A 20,944-nucleotide genomic window follows, 5' to 3' on the forward strand; every position below is an offset into this window, starting at 1 on the left:
AAGGATCCAGCATTATCATTGCAGCAGTTCAAGTTGCTACTGTGGCTTGGGCTCCATCCCTGGCCTAGGAACCTCAACATGCCCTGGGCATGGCTGAAAAAAAATGTTAGTGGAACATCAAAAGATTATTGCTAATTTCAAAACGTAGATGCATATGCATTGAGAACACAACAACAATCAAAATGCTCATTGAAATTATTCCTTTGAGGATTTCCTGTTGTGGCTCAGCAGTAACGAACCTGACTAGAAACCATGAGTAAGCAGTTTTGATCCCTGGCCTTACTTAATGGGTTAAGGATCTGACGTTGCCAAGAGCTGTCATGTAGGTTGAAGACAGACTCAGCTTGGATCCCAAGTTGCTGTGGCTGTGGCTTAGGCCAGCAGCTGCATCTCTGATTTGACTCGTAGCCTGGGAACTTCCATATGCTGCAGGTGTGACCCTAACCAAAAAAAAAAAAAAAAAAAAAAAAAGAAGAAGAAAGAAAGAAATTATTCCTTTGACATGCATCTTTATCTAGGGCCAGTATACTATTTTTCTCTTCAGGGTGCACCTTTGGGGAGGCTGCAGTGGCTGATGGCTTGATGACAGGCCATATTCTTTGTTTACTGAAATGGCAGGCATAGTTTTTTTGTTTTGTTTTGTTTTTTTGCTTTTTAGGGCTACACCTTCGGCATATGTAAGTTCCCACGCTTGTGGTTGAATCAGAGCTGCAGCTGCTGGCCTACACCACAGTCACAGCCACAGCCAAGGCCAAGCCAGATCTGAGCTGTGTCTGTCACCTACACCACAGTTCACGGCAATGCTGGATCCTTAACCCACTGAGCCAGGATAGGGATTGAACCCATATCCTCATGGATACTAGTTAGGTTTGTAATTCTCTGAGCCGCCACCTGTTTTGTTTTGGGGGTTTTTGGGTTGCACCCGGGGCATGTGGAAGTTCTCTGAGCTCGGGATCAAATCCATGCCACCGCAGCTACCCAATCTGCTGCAGTGACAATGCTGTATCCTTAACCTGCTGTGCTACAAGGGAACTCCTATCCACATAGTTTTACACTTACAAATCTATAATCCCTCTGGAGTGATTTTCTTTCAAAGTGGGAGGTTTAGGTGGAGGTTTTTTCTTTCCTTCCTTCCTTTCTTCTTACTTTCTTTCTGCCTATAGGTGCTCCAGCACATTTTTTGAAAAGGCTCCTGATTCTATCCTGTACTTTACCACAGCCATTCCTCCTGCAGCAGGCAATGATTTTTTTTTTTAAATGTATCAGATGATATCATGCCCTGCTCAAAATTCTCCAATGGCTTCCCACCACATCATAATCTTGCTGCTCTCCAGTTGCATTTTCTAGCACTTAATGTCCACTGGCTCTCAGGTAATCTGACTTCAGCAGGTCTATTCTACTGTCACCCCCTGAGAGAGCACACCAGTCAACATTTAAAGTACTCCTTTACCCTACCCCCTCGCTGTGCTTTTTCTCAGTAATATTTACATACTATGATATATTACATGTTAATTTGCTCATTTGTTTATTGTTTGTCTTTATTCCCAACCCCACGAGAAGTTCCAAGAAAGTTTACTGCTATACCCCAGACTCTGAAACAATATCTGACACATAGAAGGTACTCAATAAATAATTTGCTTGACAGGCTGGAAAGAATGAGCAAATGTAAAACGAGGACACTGACTACTTCTAGGTCAGGCGCTAGTTCAGTTTTCACGCAAAGTGTGAGCGCCACCTCTCGGGAAGCCAGTTTGCTCGCGAAAGAAGGAAGTGAGTCACAGATCTTAAAGGGAAAAAAAAGATGGCTGCAGCGTGCGAGAAGAATAGGGAGAAGCCGTACCGGAAGTTGAACTTCAGGAAGTTGCTCCCTTGAACGATATCCGACTGTCGGGAGGAAGCGTAGGCGAGTGGTGTTCTGCAAAATGGGCTCTCCTGCAGCCGATTATGCGCAGAAGCGTTCCGCGCGAGCGGGTGCTAGGAACCACGAGGAGCTGGGGCGTGTTTCCGGTGCGGGTGACAGGCGACGGAGTTGAAGCCCAAGTGCCCGGAGGGGTGAGAAGGGTTCGAGGTCCTGAGAGAAAAGGGAGAAGAGTGGGGTCCAGGGAGGGGGAGGTGAAGAGGTCGGGTAAGTTCCACTCGGAGAAGTGGCCAGGGGGATCGGGTGGGAGGGACGCACCCATTGACAGGTGCAAACCTGTCAGCTCACGTCCCGCGCCACGTGGACTCGGCTTTGTCCGTGGCTGCTTTTCCCATCAGTCCGTGACTGTAAGGGTTGTGCCTTATTTGTTTATATCGAGTGCAGTGCTCAGTGCTTACTGAATGAATGACAGATATGTATCAAGAGTGGGTGTGGGGAACACGTATAGGGACTGCTGTTTGTGGCTCTTTAGCCCCATGTTCTCCTAGGGAATTCATGCTTGTCTGTAGCTTCTATTAGGAGTTCTCCGCCAGTTCTTGGGCCTTGTCTCTTTTTCTTGGAGGTGCAGGGCGGTTATCATTTAAGACATTTTCTTTGCTCTTATTGAGTACTAGGCTCTGTAACTAGGTACTAGGGAAGTAAATCATCTCTGTATTCAGGGGCAGGCCTGTGAGAAATAAACAGAAAATTCACATATATTGTTAAGGTGTTGTAATAAAAGGCCAACTAAATTATAGGAAGGTAGAGCCAGGAGGTGGTGCTGCTATCCACATAGGGATTGTCTTTCAAGGTGAGGGGACTCCTTTGTCATCTTGTGGAGGCAGAGCAGGTCCTGAGTTGAGACTTCTTATCTGTAAAAGGAAGAGTCTGAAGTAGGTGGTCTCTAGGCTTTCTTCCAACAGATATTACTCATGGCTACAGTTCTCCCACAATCCACCATTTATTGGTTAGTCAGAATATTCATTAATCTTGTGATGTAGCATAAGCTGCAGAGGGTTGGGAAATCTGGATTGTGACCCTCCTTCTGGTACTCCAGATGTGTTTCCTCATTTGTAAAAGAAAAGATTGTAATGAAATAATCTCTAAACTCCTTCCTGTTATAGCATGCTGAGGTAGTAGGTCAAACTGTATTTCATACTGCCTTGTTTTAGACATCACTCACATATTATCACTGTAGTTTCCCTCATCTGGATAATCCAGAAAGATATTCTTTTCTTTTTCTCTTAATACTTCTTGTCTCAGTTCTGCCATAGTATTGGGTACCCAGTAGATGCTTATGTTAGTCCCCATTGTGGCTCAGTGGCTTAAGAAGCCGACTAGTGTCTGTAAGGATGCAGGTTCGATCCCTGGCCTCACTCAGTGGGTTAAGGATACACATTGCCACAAGCTGCAGCGTAGGTCACAGATGCAGCGTGGATCTGGTGTGGCTGTGGCTGTGGTGTAGGCCTGCAGCTGCACTCTGATTCTACCTCTAGCCTTTCTGTATGCTAGAAGGGTGGGTACAGCCCTAAAAATAAAAACAAAAACAAAAAACTGGCTTCTGCACACAAAGGCAAGGAGAGACTGAAGAAAGGCAGACCACTCCAGATTATAGGTGGCAGTTATAATGACCAAGGGAGCTTGAGGTGGCTGCTGTCACCTACCAGAATTTTAAAAGTTATGCATAGAGTCTTTAAATGGGTTTAGTCATCTATTCAGTCCAGATGGTCTCAACAACACTTTACTCTCTCAAGGCTATGTTTTGTCCTTCGAACAGCCCCTACTATGGGGACAGTAGGCAGAGTGTACCTTTCAAAAACAGAGGTGAGGAGCCTCTAGTTGCCTGGGGACGTATTCTCTCCATGACCTCCTCCAATACTCCACCCCTTGCAACTAGCTCTCACAATCTCATCCCCACTCCCCAGATGCATTGTGCCCTGAGAGATCAGCAAAGGGTGGAGGCGGCTCATTTGGCAGCCATCTGATTGCAGTGGAGGCAGATGTCAGAGCAGCATTATAGAGGCATGTGTAAGAGACGCATGGATTAAGACGATTCCCTAAATAATAACAATTTTCTCCTCCAGGAGCCTCATCATCTGAACCATTGATTTACTAAATCCCTTTGTCAGGCAGTAATAATGTCCTGCTTTGGAGGACAGCTTTTGCCATTAAAGATAAAGTGTTCCATAAAGACAGGTTTTGCAGGCTAGTATTTAAGGCTTGCTGGGTGAATTTAGTAAGGGCTTCTCTCTGTGCTATAATGCCCGTCAGGCCAAAGGAGGGGACAAAAATGGTGGCTAAATGATTGTTCCAGTGGGAAACCGAATGTGCCCATCTGGCCTGGAGGAGAGGGAGGTTGGCAGCTCTAGGAACTTGACCTAGTTATGTATGCTATACATGTTGGCCAGGGCAGGCAGCCCTGTCTGGCATGAGGAGATGGAGTAGGCGTGGGATATGCCAGACCAGGACCCCTTCCTTCTCCCCTCTTCAGAGGTGCATGTTCCCTTCCAGGTATAGCACATCTCAACAGGCCAGCTTGTGGCAGGGCTGCAGCCTCCCAGTGGAAACTGAGTAATTCCCCCTCACCCAGGGGTGGGGCTTAGTGTTCTCAGCAGCACAGTCCATTGATCCACAGAGAGAGCTGTTTCCCAAGACATTGGGTATCTTGGCAGGGGTCTCTCGTCTGGCATAAAAGGCCACAAGTTCTACTGGTTCATCATTCAAATGTATCAAAGTCTGGGACAGTACTTCAGTCCACCTGGCCAGGGTGGTTTTACTTTTTAGTACTTTATTTATTTATTTATTTATTGTCTTTTTGCCCTTTTCTAGGGCTGCTCCCGCGGCATATGGAGGTTCCCAGGTTAGGGGTCGAATTGGAGCTGTAGCTGCCGGCCTACGCCAGAGCCACAGCAACACGGGATCTGAGGCGAGTCTGCAACCTACATCACAGCTCACGGCAACACTGGATCCTTAACCCACTGAGCAAGGCCAGGGATCGAACCTGCAACCTCATGGTTCCTAGTTGGATTTGTTAACCCTTGAGCCTCGACAGGAACTCCAATTTGTTAGTACTTTAATCTGCTGTTTTACTATTTCATTTTTCTTTCCTGACTGTGGGTCATAGGGGAGATGGGACTTCATTTAATGTCATATTCTTTTCTTTTTTCTTTCTTTTTTTTTTTGCTTTTCAGGGCCACACCCTCAGCATATGGAGGTTCCCAGGCTAGGGGTCTAATCGGAACTGTAGCTGCTAGCCTATGCCACAGGCACAGCCATGCAAGATCCAAGCCATGTCTGTGACCTACACCACAGCTCACAGCAGTGCCAGATCCTTAACCCACTGAGCGAGGTCAGGGATCGAACCTGAAACCTCACGGTTCCTAGTCGGATTCGTTTCCACTGCGCCATGACGGGAACTCCAATGTCATGTTCTTTTGCCCAGTTTTGTACCTCATGACCTTTGAAAGTAACCCACAATTACTGTCTATTCAATAAGGTATCCATACAGGATCTCAGCTACTCTAATCCCATAATGGTGGCAGCCTGGTTTGTGAGGTGACAAGGGAAAGCTTGGGTTAGGCTAGATGCGGTGTCCACACAAACCAAGGCATATTTAGAAGCTTCACCTGGAGGGAGGGGCCAATATAATCAATTTACCAATTCCACACCCATTGGGAGCCCTGGTCAGTGGTCCCAGACTCTTGGCCGTAGTCTTCAATGTTGTTTAGAACACACAGGGCGGGAGTTCCCGTTGTGGCACAGCAGAAAGAATCTGGCTGGGATCCATGAGGTTGCGGGTTCAATCCCTGGCCTCGTTCAGTGGGTTAAGGATCTGGCATTGCCATGAGCTGTGGTGTAGGTTGCAGACTCGCCTCTGCTCCCTTGTTGCTGTGGCTGTGGCATAGGCTGGCGGCCACAGCTCTGATTTGAGCCCTAGCCTGGGAACCTCCATGTGCCGCTAGCACAGCCCTAAAACAAGCCAAAAAAAAAAAGAAGAAGAAGAAGAACACACAAGGCTTTCTCTGATGGTGGCTCAGTAGGTTAAAGATCCAGCATTGTCACTGCAGTGGCTTGGGTTGCTACTGTGGTGCAGGTTCAGTCCCTGGCCTGGGAACTTTCACAAGACATAGGCATGGCCAAAACAAGAAAAAAAGAACACAAAGGACATGCTGTTACTGCATTAATCGAGTCGCTGTATTTCAAGGGCCACCCAGCATCCTTGGTAATATGTCGTCCTCCCCGGGCACTTCAGTGTTCCCTCCTCCTCTGCACCCAGTTTGCTATATCTACTGAAGGGTCCATTGCTAGGACTCATTTCTTTTTTTTTTTTTTTTTTTGTCTTTTTGCCTTTTCTAAGGCCGCTCCCGCAGCATATGGAGGTTCCCAGGCTAAGGGTCTAATCGGAGCTGTAGCTGCCAGCCTACGCCAGAGCCACAGCAACGCAGAATCCGGGCCCTGTCTGCAAACTACACCACAGCTCACTGCAACACCAGATCCTTAACCCACTGAGCAAGGCCAGGGATCGAACCCACAACCTCATGGTTCCTAGTCAGATTTGTTTCCCACTGAGCCATGACGGGAACTCCCAACTAGGACTCATTTCTGGTCTAGGGCAGCAGCTTCCTGATTGCCAGAGGATGTCAGTGCCTTATAAGCCAGGATGTGCAAGACCGGGAGGACTGCCTAAGGCTCTTGCAGGTGAACCCAAATGTCTTTCTACATATCCTGCCCCCACAAAGCTTACTTATGATCATTCACCCCTCATCTTTCTCTTGTCCAGCTATAGGGTTAATCCCTTTAGATGAGCCCAGCTGTCAGTGCAAAGGGTTAATGACCAGGACTCATCAGCCAAACCATTCTGAGTTCATCCCCCTGGAGGCTGCCCTGCGCTCCTCTCTCTGGGCATGTATATACCAGGCACCGTGGGAATTTCCTTCACTCACTCTCTACAAGCCGACACAGGAACGAGGGCAGACCTTTGGAAGATCTACATTCTCTATAGTGCCTGGAGCATCCACATTTCTAGAGACAGGGGGCTGGCAGCAGGGTGCTCCTCTGTTGCAAATAGGTATGCGTCTTAGTGGGGAGGTTGGAGCCATGAGGTTGCCGGTTCGATCCCTGGCCTTGAAGTGAGTCAATAGAACATACTCTCAACCTACCCCTTCAAAGTAAGGGAAGTTTTTTTTGTTTTTGTTTGTCTTTTTTTTTTTTTTAGGGCCACACCCTCAGCATATGGAGGTTCCCAGGCTAGGGGTCCAGGGTTACAGCTGCCAGCCTACACCACAGCCATAGCAACGCCCGATCTGAGCCACATCTGCAACCCACATCACAGCTCACGGCAACACCGGATCCTTCACCCACTGAGCGAGGCCAGGGATCAAACCCACAATCTCATAGTTCCTAGTCAGATTTGTTTCTGCTGCATCATGACTGGAACTCCCACAGGGAAGTTCTTACTCTGATGTACGGTTCCTTCTTGGGAGGCTCTACCTGGAGGAGCGCTGGGTACACTGCTAGAAACTGTTCTGTGGGTTATATTGAGTTTTTGCCCCCTACAGGGCTGGGACCAAATTCCCAGGGATGTTCTCCTCTGTCTCTGCCACAGAGCACAGCCCATACCTTGGGAGTCACAGGTACATCTAATTCAAAATGGTAGCCCCACTGGGAGATGCCCAGAGCTTTAATCTGCTTCACTAGTATTTTTGCCTTCTTAAAGGTGGCTTGCTTCCCAGATCCCCAGTTGCACATATGCCCTCTCTTTACCAGATGGTGTGAGGGATGGAGGCACTGTGCCCGGTGGGGAATAAAAGTCCTCTAAGCCCCCCAAAGCCCTACAAAGGCTTGCACCTCTTTCACATTTCTAGGAGTAGATAGGCTTGCTCCTTCTTAATTACAGCCCTGGAACAACTTGGCTCTTACTCAACAAAAGAACTGCCAAAAACTTTGCCATGGTGCCTGGCTGGGCCTTGAATTTTCTGTGGATTCACCACCCACACTCTTGTGCACGGATGCTCCAGCAAAGCCTGCAGCAAGGTCAAGTCTTCACGTGTTAACGTTCTGTCATCAGTGAAAGGAGCTCGTTTTACTGAAGTGGGGAAGGAGAACAGAGACAGGTCTTGGGCTCTTATCCTGTGGCATATGCTGAGGCTGTGCAGGTAGCCGTGGGGAAACCCACTAGTGCTCCTCCCACATGAAGGCAAGTTGACCTTAATTATCAGAAACCTATGCTTGTCAAAATTTTTCCATAAATCTCCTTGAAGATGAAGTGCTTTTGCAGGAACAGTTTTGCAAAAGCATCAGAGTATTCTTTTTTTAAATTTTTTATTTTTTTACTTTTTAGGGTCACACCCATGGCTTATGGAGGTTCCCAGGCTAGGGGTCTAATTGGAGCTACAGCTGCTGGTGTGGTGACCTATAGCACAGCTCACGGCAGTGCCGGATCATTAACCCACTGATCGAGGCCAGATATCGAACCTAAATCCTCATGGATACTAGCTGGGTTCATTAACCCCTGAGCCAAGGTGGGAACTCCCACTTTAAAACTATAATGAGAGTTCCCCGGTGCTCAGTGGATTAAGAATCTGGCATTGTCACTGCTGTGAATCCATGGCAATCTGCTGCCAAGGCAAAGGTTCAGTCCCTGGCCTGGGAAATTCCTCATGCCATGGGTGCGGCCTCTCCAAAAATAATTAGTTAAAAAAATTATAACTGATAACATTATATCAGGACATAGCAGATTTTTACAAATCTCATACAAATATACCTAAAGAAAGTTTAACATCGCTTTTTTTCCCCTTTTCCTTTCTTTTTAGGGCCACACATGCAGCATCTGGAAGTTCCCAGGCTAGGGGCGGAATTGGAGCTGCAGCTGCCAGCCTACACCACAGCCATCCCAATGCCAGATCTGAGCCGCATCTATGACCTACACCATAGCTCATGGCAACACCAATCCTTAACCCACTGAGTGAGACCAGGGATCAAACCCACATCTTTTTTTGTTTGTTTGTTTGTTTTTGTCTTTTTAGGGCCACACTTGTGGCATGTAGAGTTTCCCAGGTTCAGGGTTGAATCGGAGCCGTAGCTGCTAACCTACACCACAGCCACAGAAATCCCAGATCTGAGCCACATCAGCAACCTACACCATAGCTCACGGCAACACCAGATCTTGAACCCACTGAGAGAGGCCAGGGATTGAACCTGCGTCCTCATGGATGCTAGTCAGATTCATTTCTGCTGAGCCATGATGGGAACTCCTAACATCACTTCTTATTTGACTGTATTTTCCATGTAATTTAATATACCAAATAGGCTAATTAGTTTAATACCTGTCTTGTATTTATTTATTTATTTATTTGCCCTTCCCACTGAGCGAGGTCAGGGATTGAACCCGCATCCTCATGGTTACTAGTCAGGTTTGTTACTGCTGAGCCACAATGGGAACTCTGCAAATTAATTTTGACCATACTCTCTTGAGATAGAAAACATTACCTGTACGTAACATACATGCATAGACATATGAGCATATAAACAGAAACAGAATCCATAGCTTTCACTCCAAAACCTTAGCCCTGAATCAGGTATCCATTCACGTGGCAGAAGCTTTTTACTAATCTTTGTGGAGATGACTAAAAAAAAAGTGTATTTGCCCTCGATGAATAAACTCTGGAGGCTGTGGCTTAGATTTTGTGTGAGGGAGTTCCTAGAGCCGGCTGTGTTTTCACACACACCTCCTCTCCCTTTTTCTTCAGTCTCTGTGGGCAGTCTTTTCGTTAGTTATCTCCTGGGGTGTTTAGACTTCAAAGACATGGTAAGAGTTCCAATTTCAAGGGAGAGAAGAGGAACACAGCTTTTCTCCTTGGGGTATATGTCTCTATTATCCGAAGTCTAGGGTAACTGAACTTTTTATTTGTATTGGGGTTGAACTGCATGGGGCCCTTCACCTGTTTCATTGTCTATCACACAGCATCCTCCCCCTTGTGCGCCTCACTTTCCCAGGGATTCTGCCTCTTAGTGTCCTAATCAGGCTTTGTCACAGCACTTGGACTTTAATCGGCTGCAGCTTGTTCTCTCCTAGCTTTGCCAAGTGGCAGGTTCAGGTTTCCAACTTATTTTATTTTATTTTTGTCCTCTTAGGGCCACACCCGCCAACATATGGAAGTTCCCAGGCCTGGGGTTGAATCAGAGCTGACTGCTGGCCTGCACCACAGCCACAGCAGTGCTGGATCTGAGCCCTGTCTTCAGCCTACACCCCAGCCTGTGGCAATGCCAGATCCTTAACCCAGTGAATGGGGCCAGGGATCGAACCTGCCGCCTCACAGTTTTTAGTCTGATTTGTTACCACTGAATCAAGACAGGTCTCCAACTTATTATCCTGTTCTACCTTGTCCGCCAGCTCCACAGCTGGCAGAGTAGTGGACGCCTTCACGTTATTCTTTAACTTTGGTTCTCCTTCCCTCTGTCTAATTGAGTTTCAGCCTCTAGTTGTGCATCTTTGGCCAGCAGCCTGCCCACCGTAGAGGCCAACCCACTCTGGCAGCCATTCATTTCCCGTCTTTGCTGCTCTGTGTAGTTTATCAAACAAATGTATTAAAGCAGCCTGCATTTTAGGACATCCCTGTTCTCATGTGGGGATCTACAAGCATCAAACCTACGGGCCACCCCTCTGCACGCAGAGGTCGATGGCCAACTTGGGCTCTCACCCAGGGAGGACCCTTTCCCAAGGCCAGTTTCTTTTCTTTCTTTTTTTTTTTTTTTTTTTGTCTTTTTGCCTTTTCTAGGGCCGCTCCTGCAGCAGATGGAGGTTCCCAGGCTGGGGGTCGAATCGGAGCTGTAGCCGCCGGCCTACACCAGAGCCGCAGCAATGCAGGATCTGAGCCGCATCTGCGACCTACACCACAGCTCACGGCAACGCCGGATCCTTAACTCACTGAGCAAGGCCAGGGATCGAACCCGCAACCTCATGGTTCCTGGTCGGATTCGTTAACCACTGCGCCACGACGGGAACTCCCAAGGCCAGTTTCTTCAGGCTCCTGGCCGGTTCACCAAGTGTGCACAAACTGGCCCCTGCACATGAAGGGCAAGGAGAGCCCAAAGAAAGAGGCAGACCACTCCAGATCGGAAGGTGACATTTTTTTTTTTTTTTTTTTTTGGTCTTTTTGCCATTTCTTGGGCCACTCCCACAGCATATGGAGGTTCCCAGGCTAGGGGTCGAATTGGAGCTGTAGCTGCCAGTCTACACCAGAGCCACAGCAACGCAGGATCCGAGCCGCATCTGCAACCTACACCACAGCTCACGGCAGCGCCAGATCGTTAACCCACTGAGCAAGGGCAGGGATCGAACCCGCAACCTCATGGTTCCTAGTCGGATTCGTTAACCACTGCGCCACGACGGGAACTCCGGAAGGTGACGTTTTTTAATTTTAATTTATTTTTAATTTATTTTTTTGCTTTTTAGGGCCACACCTGCAGCACATGGAGGTTCCCAGGCTAGGGGTCAAATCGGAGCTACAGCCGCCGGCCTACACCACAGCCACGGCATTTTCAGGATCTGAGTCCCATCTGCGACCTACACCACAGCTCATGGCAATGCCGGATCCATAACCCACTGAGCAAGGCCAGGGATTGAACCTGCAACCTCATGGTTCCTAGTCAGATTCGTTTCCTCTGTGCCACGACGGGAACTCCGGAAGGTGACAGTTTTAATAAGCAAGGGAATATACGTGTCAGGCTTGTCTTGGCCAGCTGTGGGGTAAGTAGATCATCATAGCCGCCTATCAGAATCTTAAACTTTCGGAGTTCCCATCGTGGCACAGTGGTTAACGAATCCGACTAGGAACCGTGAGGTTGCGGGTTCGATCCCTGGCCTCGCTCTGTGGGTTAAGGATCCGGCGTGGCCGTGAGCTGTGGTGTAGGTCGCGGACGCGGCTCGGATCCCGCGTTGCTGTGTCTCTGACGTAGGCCAGCAGCTACAGCTCCCATTAGACTCCTAGCCTGGGAACCTCCATATGCTATGGGAGCAACCCAAGAAAAGGCAAAAAGACAAAAAGAAAAAAAGGAATCTTAAACTTTCTGTAGAGGCCTTAACTGGGTTTAGTCACATATTCAGTCCAGATGATCTCATCTTAGCAACACCTGACTCTCTTAAGGCTGCATCCTTGGAACGGCTCCCACTATGGGAACCGTGTACAGAGTGTATATTCCCAGGTCGGGGAGGGGGTGAGAAACCTTCACTTGCCTGGAGGTCCAGCTCATGGACGACTTGGCAGCCGTGTCCTCTGGATTACCTCCTTCACCTGCTTCATAGAAGCTTATTAAGTCAAATGGGATAGAAATTATAGCCCCTTCTTCACTTTGGGACATTAGTTCACAGATGAGAGGACGGAGGCGGAATTAAGTTTTCAGCAGAGAGTGCTGGCGTTGACGTGACAGCCTTAAACCAGTTTTATGGGGTAATCCGCTTGAGGCGGATAATGATGTAAGCAGGATATCCAGGGTGCTCTCATCCCTTCACCTGTCTATCCCCAGGACCATGGCCAGCAGCGAGCGCACCTTCATTGCCATCAAGCCCGATGGGGTCCAGCGCGGCCTCGTGGGCGAGATCATCAAGCGTTTTGAGCAGAAGGGATTCCGCCTCGTTGCCATGAAATTCATGCAGGCAAGTGGACTTCATTCTCCCTATGTCTGTTACTTCATAGTACAGGGGAGCCTCATAGGTGAGCCTCTCCATCTCTTCCCTCCCTTCCTTTTTATTTTTATTTTTATTTTTATTTTTATTTATTTATTTATTTATTTTTGGTCTCTTTTGTCTTTTTTTTAGGGCCACACCCGAGGCATATGGAGCTTCCCAGGCTAGGGGTCCAATGGGAGCTACAGCTGCCGGCCTACGCCAGAGCCACAGCAACGCCAGAGCCACAGCAATGCCAGATCCAAGCCACATCTATGACCTACACCACGGCTCACAGCAACGCCAGATCCTTAACCCACGGAGCAAGGCCAGGGATCGAACGTGCAACCTCCTGGTTCCTAGTCAGATTCGTTTCCACTGTACCACGATGGGAACTCCCCTCCCCTCCTTTTTAGATTTCTCCATTTAGGGTGAACACAAATGTCCTGAAACCTGGAAACTCCTTGGTGACCTGCTATCTCTGCTGAGTCTTAGAACAAAAGCAATTATTTGGGACTATTGGAAATAGCCTCCCTTTTTTCTAAGCAATGGAGAGTTCCACGTATTACTGCAGCACTGTGCCCTCTCTCTCTATCTCTCTCGGTTTTTTTGGCCATGCCTGTGGCGTGTGGACGTTCTCAGGCCAGGGATAGAACCCATGCCACAGCAGTGACAGTGCTGGGACACCAGGGAACTCCAGCACTGTGATCTCTGATTCAAAGCCCTGAGCGTGTTTGAGCTCCCTGTCTTGAGCTTCCTGAGCAGATAATTTTAGAGAACTTTCCCCCTCATTTGAGGCGGGTTGTTTTTCAGCAAAGAAATCATTCCATCATTATTTATCACCCACCTCGTATTTAGCACGATCAGGGCATTTAGAGGGAAGTTGTGGTTTTGCCCTTGGGAAAGCCCACCTGAAACAGCAAAGAGCAGACACACTTGCAAGACACCTACAAAGCAATATTTCAAAAAATGCAAAGGATTGGTGTTCCTTGGCGGTGCAGTGGGTTAAGGAGCTGGCATTATCACTGCTGTGGCTCAGGTCACACAGTGGTGCTGGTTCGATCCATGGCCCAGGAACTTTTGTATGACTTGGGCGCAGCCAAAAAAAAAAAAAAAAAAGGTCGGGGGAGGGTGGAGAGTTCCTGTTGTGGCTCAGCGGGTTACCAACCAACCTGACTAGGATGCTGGTTCAATCCCTGGCCTCGCTCAGTGGGTTAAGGATGTAGCATTGCCAGGAGCTGTGGTGAAGGTCACATACATGGCTCCAGTCTGGTGTTGCTGTGGCTGTGGTGTAGGCTGGTGGCTACAGCTCTGATTCGACCCCTAGCCTGGGAACATCCATATGCCATAGGTGTGGTGTAAAAAAAAAAAAAAATGCAAAGGGTTGGTTGGCCAAGAACTCCTGGTCAAAGAGACCTGGCAAATGAGAATTTAAATTTCCAAAGCAAATAAATTAGGAGATCACCTTTTTTCCTATTAAAAGTTAACTTTGGACTTTCCTAGTGCATATTACTTTACTTTTTTTGTGGCTGCACCTGTGGCATATGGAAGTTCTTGGGCTGGGGGTTGAATCAGAACTGTAGCTAGGGCCTGTGCCACAGCCACAGCAATGCTGGATCCAAGCTGCATCTGTGACCTATGCTGCAGCTTGTGGTAATGCTGGATTCTTATCACTCGCTGAGCTGGGGTTCGAACTCACATCCCTGCTGCTTCGGAGACACTGTTGATTCCACTTCACCACAGTAGGAACTTCCGTAGTGCATTTTAAATTTAGTGTGGGTTTTTTTTTTTTTTTTTTTTTTTTTGCTTTTTAGGGCTGCCCTCGAGGCATAGGGAGGTTCCCAGGCTAGGGGTCCAATTAGAGCTACAGCTGCCAGCCTATGCCACAGCCACAGCCACAGCAATGCCAGGTCTGAGCCACTTCTGTGACCTACACCACAACTCACATCAATGCCAGATCCTTAACCCACTGAGTGAGGCCAGGGATTGCACCTGCAACCTCATGGTTCCTAGTCAGATTCGTTTCTGCTGTGCCACAACGGGAACTCCAAATTTAGTTTGATTCAAACCTATTTCCTATGTGATGTTTTAGAAAAACTGTGTTAATACAAAAGGAAGTAGACTGATGTTAATGTTGAGGGGAAAGCACGATGGAATGATTAGAGTCAGGTATTGGACAAGCAGTGCTTTCTAGAGAGTTCGTATATTAGATTTTGAAGGTAAAGTGAAATCAGAAGTATTTTTTTTCTTAAAGTTTATTTTTTATTTTTTAATATTTTTTGCTTTTCAGGGCCGCACCCGTGGCATGTGGAAATTCCCAGGCTAGGGGTCGAATTGGAGTACACCACAGCCACAGCAACACAGGATCTGAGCTGTGTCTTTGACCTACACCACGGCTCACAGCATGCCAGATCCTTAACCCACTGAGCGAGGCCAGGAATCAAACCCACATCCTCATGGTTCCTAGTCAGTGTCATTAACCACTGAGCCAGGAAGGAAACTTTTTTTTTAAGTTTGATGGGGTCCCATTGGTTTATTTTATTTTATTTTGTCTTTTTAGGGCCACACCCATGGCATAAGGAGTTTCCCAGGCTAGGGGTTGAATCAGAGTTGCAGCCACTGGCCTATACCACAGCAACTAGGGATCTGAGCCATATCTGTGACCTACACCACAGCTCACGGCAACACCGGATCCTTAACCCACTGAGCGAAGCCAGGGATCGAACCTGTGTCCTCATGGATGCTAGTTGGATTCTGTTTCCACTAAGCCACAACGGGAATTCCCCAAAGTATCGTTGATCAAGTATTTGCCATGTGCTGGGCACATGTGTTTTCTCATCTAGCTCTCATGACAACCCAGAGAGATACTTATTCCTATGTCCATGGTTGTTGGTGATGAGGAAGCTGAGGCTTAGAGAGAGTGAGTAATGTGTGGCTACCTAGTCCATGATGCAGCTGGGATATTTTTTTTTTTCCTTTTCTTTTTCTGGCCTCACCTGCAGCATATGTAAGTTTCCAGGGTGGGATCCATCAGAGCTGCAGCTGCTGGCCTATGCCACAGCCACAGCAATTCGGGATCTCAGCCGCATCCGCAATCTACGCTATAGCTTTTGGCAACACCAGATCCTTACCCCTCTGGGCGAGGCCTGGGGTCTGACCTACATCCTCATGGATACAAGTCCAGTTCTTAACCCGCTGAGCCACAACAGGAACTCTGCCACTGGGTCTCTTGACCCCTAAGTGCATACGTTTTGACCTTTATACTGAGTTTCTTGTCAAGGACATGGACTTGGTGAAATTCTCCACCAAGGAGGAGGGATAGTTGCCATGAGCCTACAGGGTTATGTTAATCTGATGTGGAGCAAAGTGAGGGAAAACCTGAGCCCAGTCCACGCCTCTCCCCCCCTCCCCCCAAAGCCTCTGATCTGTTTTGCAGAGTAAAGATCATCAGAACCAATTAGCAGAATTAAAAGAGTATTCTGGCATTTCTGTCCTGGCTCGGCTCAGCAGTCACGAACCCTACTAGTATCCACGAGGACGAGAGTTCGATCCCTGGTCTTGCTCAGTGGGTTAAGGATCTGGCATTGCCAGGAGCTGTGGGTAGGTCAAAGATGTGGCTTGGATCTGGTGTGGCGTAGGCTGGCAGCCACAGCTCTAATTCAATCCCTAGCCTAGAAACTTCCATAGGCTGTGGCCCTTAAAAAAAAAAAAAAGAGAGAGAGAGAGAGAGTACTGTGGTAAGGGAGGGTCATCAGTGTGTGTGAGGAGACTACCCCTTGCAGGTCTGCATTTGGATTGAACGGGATGGGTCAGGGTGAAGGCTAACACAGAGTGATCCCATCGCTGTGTCATTTGGCAATTGACACTCAAATGGGGGCTGAATGATAGGATGTTCAGGCTGTGGCTTTCGGCAGCAACCCTCCCACATTTGTGTGTATTACCGAGGTGTGTGATGTGCCATGCGCTGCAGCCCCACAGAACTGGGAAAACTAATGGACCTCTTTAGACCCTTAACACGTATGTCTGCGGTGGGGACGAGAGAACACAAAAGAGTCGAGCTGGCCTTGCTGAGCAGGTGGTTTGCTCTCTCGTTAACTTGATTTGTTCCCAAACACCAGCCTTTTGACATGAAAGATTGTAATTCCCTCTTATGTCAAATTACTTACTGCCAGATGTCACGTACTTTTGGGTGGTTGGTAGGTAACTGTGGGAACTGCGTAATCTCCTCACCGGGCCTTTATTCTCTAAATAAATGTGAAGAGAAATGGAGCTCCTTGGGGGTACAGTGGGTTAAGGATCTGGCGTTGCCACTGATGTGGCTCAGATTGCAGCCGTTGAGACGTGAGTTCAATCCCTGGCCCAGGAGCTCGCACATGCCGAGGGTGTGCCAAAAAAAAAAAAAAAAAAAATTCCATGGCTGGATTCAGTTCTAATGTTCTATAATTTTATCCTGATCAATCCAGGCTGGCAAGGGGAAAACTGGTATAAAGCTGAAGCACTTTTAGTAACTGTCACTCCTTCCCTGTAGTAAAGTCAAGAGTTGGGTTGTAACAGTTGGTTGTTCTGTTACAACAAGTGAGCTAAGAGCTCACATTTCAAACAGCAGGACGGGTAAGTGGGAAATAATCACAATTCTCATTCTCTATCCTGCGGAATAGGCTTCCGAAGACCTTCTCAAGGAGCATTACATTGACCTGAAGGACCGTCCCTTCTTTGCTGGCCTGGTGACGTACATGCATTCAGGGCCAGTGGTTGCCATGGTGAGTGGACATGTGTGGGATGCTGGCGTGAATGACTCAGTTGGGAGGGAAGAGGGAATGTTGCGATTCCTGCTTCTGATGCCAGAGGATACGGAGGCTGGGGCGTTGGACATTTAGGATGTGAGTCAGCTCTCTGAGTCACCAAAGACAAAATACATTTGCTTGGGGAACTGAAGACTCACATGCGGAGCGGTCAGAAGAAATCTGCCTGATTGTAAGCTCCTGGAGGGCAGGGAGACGGTTTCTTGTTTAAAGCAGTGATTCTTCTCTGAGTATGTATTGGTTGTAATCTTTGTGCCAGCCTCTTTTCTAGCCTTAGGGACACAGTCAAGAATGAGACAAAATAGGTAATGGTTTTCATAGCTTTCCTTGCCTACATTTCTTGAACAGGGAGGATGGGCAGATCATAAAGAAACCTAATATACATATCTGCTAATGATTAGTGATAGCTGAAATAGGATGAATGAAATAGGATATTGTGATAGCAAGTGACCACTTTAGATTTGGCGGTCAAGCAATGTGATTTTTATGCTGAGATCTTAATGATAAGGAGCCAGCCTTGCACACATTTCACAGTGAAGAGCAGTCTCAGCCATGAAAATAGCATGTGCAAGGGACCTGGGGTGGAGGAGTTTTTGAGGTACAGAAAGAAGTTTGGGGAAGTTCCCGTCATGGCGCAGTGGTTAACGAATCTGACTAGGAACCGTGAGGTTGCGGGTTTGATCCCTGCCGTTGCTCAGTGGGTTAACGATCCGGTGTTGCCGTGAGCTGTGGTGTAGGTTGCAGACGCGGCTCAGATCCTGCATTGCTGTGGCCCTGGCATAGGCTGGTGGCTACGGCTCCAATAGACCCCTAGCCTGGGAACCTCCATATGCCGCGGGAGCGGCCCAAGAAATAGCAAAAAGACAAAAAAAAAAAAGAAGTTTGGAGTAGTGGAAGCCTGGCAGGTAAAAGGGAAGGTTGGGTTCCCTTTTACGCATAAAACTCTCATCGATGGGTTCAGAGGCACAGGCAAAGAGGCCAGATCATGTAGGAATGGGAAGCTATGGGAAGTTTTTACATTTTGGTGTTTTATTTTTTAATTTTTTATTTATTTTATTTTTTCCTATTTTTATGGCTGCACCTGTGGCATACGGAGGCTCCCAGGCAGGGATTGAATCTGAGCTGCAACTGCTACCTAAGCCACAGCTGTGGCAATGCTGGATCCTTTAATCCACTGCCCAGGCCGGGGACTGAACCAGCGCCTCCGCAGCAACCTGAACTGCTGCAGTCACATTCTTTTTTTTTTTCTTTGCTTTTTAGGGTCGAGGCATACAGAAGTTCCCAGGCTAGGGGTTAAACTGGAGTTACAGCTGCTGGCCTACGCCACAGCCACAGCAACACTGGATCCAAGCCATGCTGCAACCTACACCACAGGTCATGGCAATGCTGGACCCTTAACTCGTTGAGCGAGGCTAGGGATCCAACCCATAACCTCATGGATACTAGTTGGATTCGTTTCTGCTATGCCACAACGGGAACTCCTGCAGTCAAATTCTTAACCCACTGTGCCATGATGTTAACTCCTACACTTGGCGTAAGGCCCACTCTGGGAAGTTCTCACCGTGGTGCAGTGGGTTAAGAATTCAACTGCAGGAGTTCCTGTTGTGGCTCAGTGGGTTAAGAACCTGGCGTAGTGTCCTTGAGGATGCAAGTTTGGCCCCTGGCCTTGTTCAGTGGATTAAGTATCTGGCATTGCTGTAAGATACAGTGTAGGTCGCAGTTGTGATTCAGGTCCAGCATTGCTCTGGCTGTGGCATAGGCTGGCAGCTGCAGCTCTGACTCACCCTTTAGCCTGGGAACTTCCATGTGCTGCAGGTGTGGCCATAAAAAGGAAAAAAAAAAAAATGTGATTGTAGCAGCTTGGGTCACTGTGGAGGAATGGGTTCTATCACTGGCCCGGGAACTTCTGTGTGCTGTGGTTTTGGCCAAAAAGATTTATCAAGAATGGATTGTAGAGGAGTTCCCATCATGGCTCAGGGGTTAAGGAATCTTACTAGCATCCATGAGGACACAGGTTTGATTCCTGACCTTGCTCAGTGGGTTAAGGATCCAGCGTTGCCGTGAACTGTGGTGTAGGTCACAGATGCAGATTGGATCCTGTGTTGCTGTGGCTGTGGTGTAGGTATAGTTCTGATTAGACCCCTGGCCTGGGAATCTCCATATGCTGTGGGTGAGGCCCTAAAAAAAAAATATATATATATATGTAATGGTTGTAGAAAGGGCAGGGAAACCAGTATTTTCAGTGCTAAAACACGTCAATGCTCCATAAATGAATGAATCTCATTTTAAGGGGGCTTTTTCTTTTTTTTTCTTGAATTAAGTTTCTACTGAGATTGGTTTTCTTCCTTGACCATATCTTCTTTTGTCCTTGGAGGTCTGGGAAGGGCTGAATGTTGTGAAGACAGGTCGAGTGATGCTTGGGGAGACCAACCCTGCAGATTCCAAGCCTGGGACCATCCGAGGGGACTTCTGCATCCAAGTCGGCAGGTGGGAGTTGGTGCATTTTACCCTTTGCTAAATAAATTCCAAGTTAGGTGCCATAAGAATTTGTTTCTGAAACTGGGGATAGATATGATACCATATACTGATCAATTTGGAATCAGATTTTTTTCCATCTTAAATTGGTGTTTGGCTTGGCAGGCTCTCTGCTCGGTCATCACATCACTGGTTGCCCCTCTGCTGTGAGAGCAGAACCTGGTGCAGTGGACTTTGCTGGCCAGAGTCCTTCCTGAAGGCCACTGCTTGCATCAGTGTTGCTAGAGGGATGAGGTGGGGAGGGCATTTCCTAATTCCCTGGTAGTCATGGGTTTTTTGCTTTTGACATGGAATAATGTACATGGAGCTTTGTTTTTTTCCTACTCCAGTGATTGTTGGCTTTCTAGCAGTGGGAATGAGGGGAGCTTCTGGGCAGTTTAGTCCTTCTGGTCTTGGTAATTTCGGCCTTCTCTTTGTCCATCCAGAAACATCATCCATGGCAGTGACTCTGTGGAGAGCGCAGAGAAAGAGATTGGCTTGTGGTTTCACCCTGAGGAACTGGTAGATTACAAGAGCTGTGCTCAGGCCTGGATCTACGAGTGACATGAAAGCAGACCGCAGCGCTTGTCCCATTCCATTTCTCCTCTCTCCCACGGGCAGGGGACCAGGCTCTAGCAAATCGAGTTATTTCTGAGAACTTCCTTTTCATCTGGAGGGAACTCTTGGAGCTGTGAGTGCTCCCTGTACAGTGTTATGTGCTACCATCAGATTAAAATGTTTCATCGCAAGGAAGGAGTCTCTGAGATGACTCTGTCTTGTCGTGTTGCTTTGTATTTTTTTTTTTTCCTTTTCACCTACTCTGGCCTACCTGAGCTATAATAAATAAATAAATTAATTAATTAAAAACTTTTATGGCTGCACCCATGGCACATGGAAGTTCCTGGGCCAGGGACTGAATCCAAGCCACAGTTGTGCCTCACGCTGCAGCTGTGGCAACTTTGGATCCTTTAACCCACTGCGCTGGGCTGGGGATTGAACCCACACCTCCACATTGACCTGAGCTGCTGCAGTCGGATTCTTAACCCACTCTGCCACAGTAGGAACTCC

General features: G+C 47.8%; 1 protein-coding gene across 2 annotated transcripts; it reads left to right on the forward strand.

The window, feature by feature from the left end:
- NME1 (NME/NM23 nucleoside diphosphate kinase 1) lies at positions 1,904 to 20,640 on the forward strand. 2 transcript variants are annotated; one of them, XM_005668931.3, is made up of 5 exons: positions 1,904 to 2,052; positions 12,422 to 12,551; positions 17,219 to 17,320; positions 19,737 to 19,849; positions 20,323 to 20,640. In XM_005668931.3, exons 2-5 carry the CDS (start codon positions 12,426 to 12,428, stop codon positions 20,438 to 20,440), a joined length of 459 nt encoding a protein of 152 aa, XP_005668988.1. In that variant the 5' UTR covers positions 1,904 to 2,052; positions 12,422 to 12,425; the 3' UTR covers positions 20,441 to 20,640.

The sequence above is a fragment of the Sus scrofa genome, chromosome 12, assembly GCF_000003025.6.
Source record: "Sus scrofa isolate TJ Tabasco breed Duroc chromosome 12, Sscrofa11.1, whole genome shotgun sequence".
NCBI lineage: Eukaryota > Metazoa > Chordata > Mammalia > Artiodactyla > Suidae > Sus > Sus scrofa.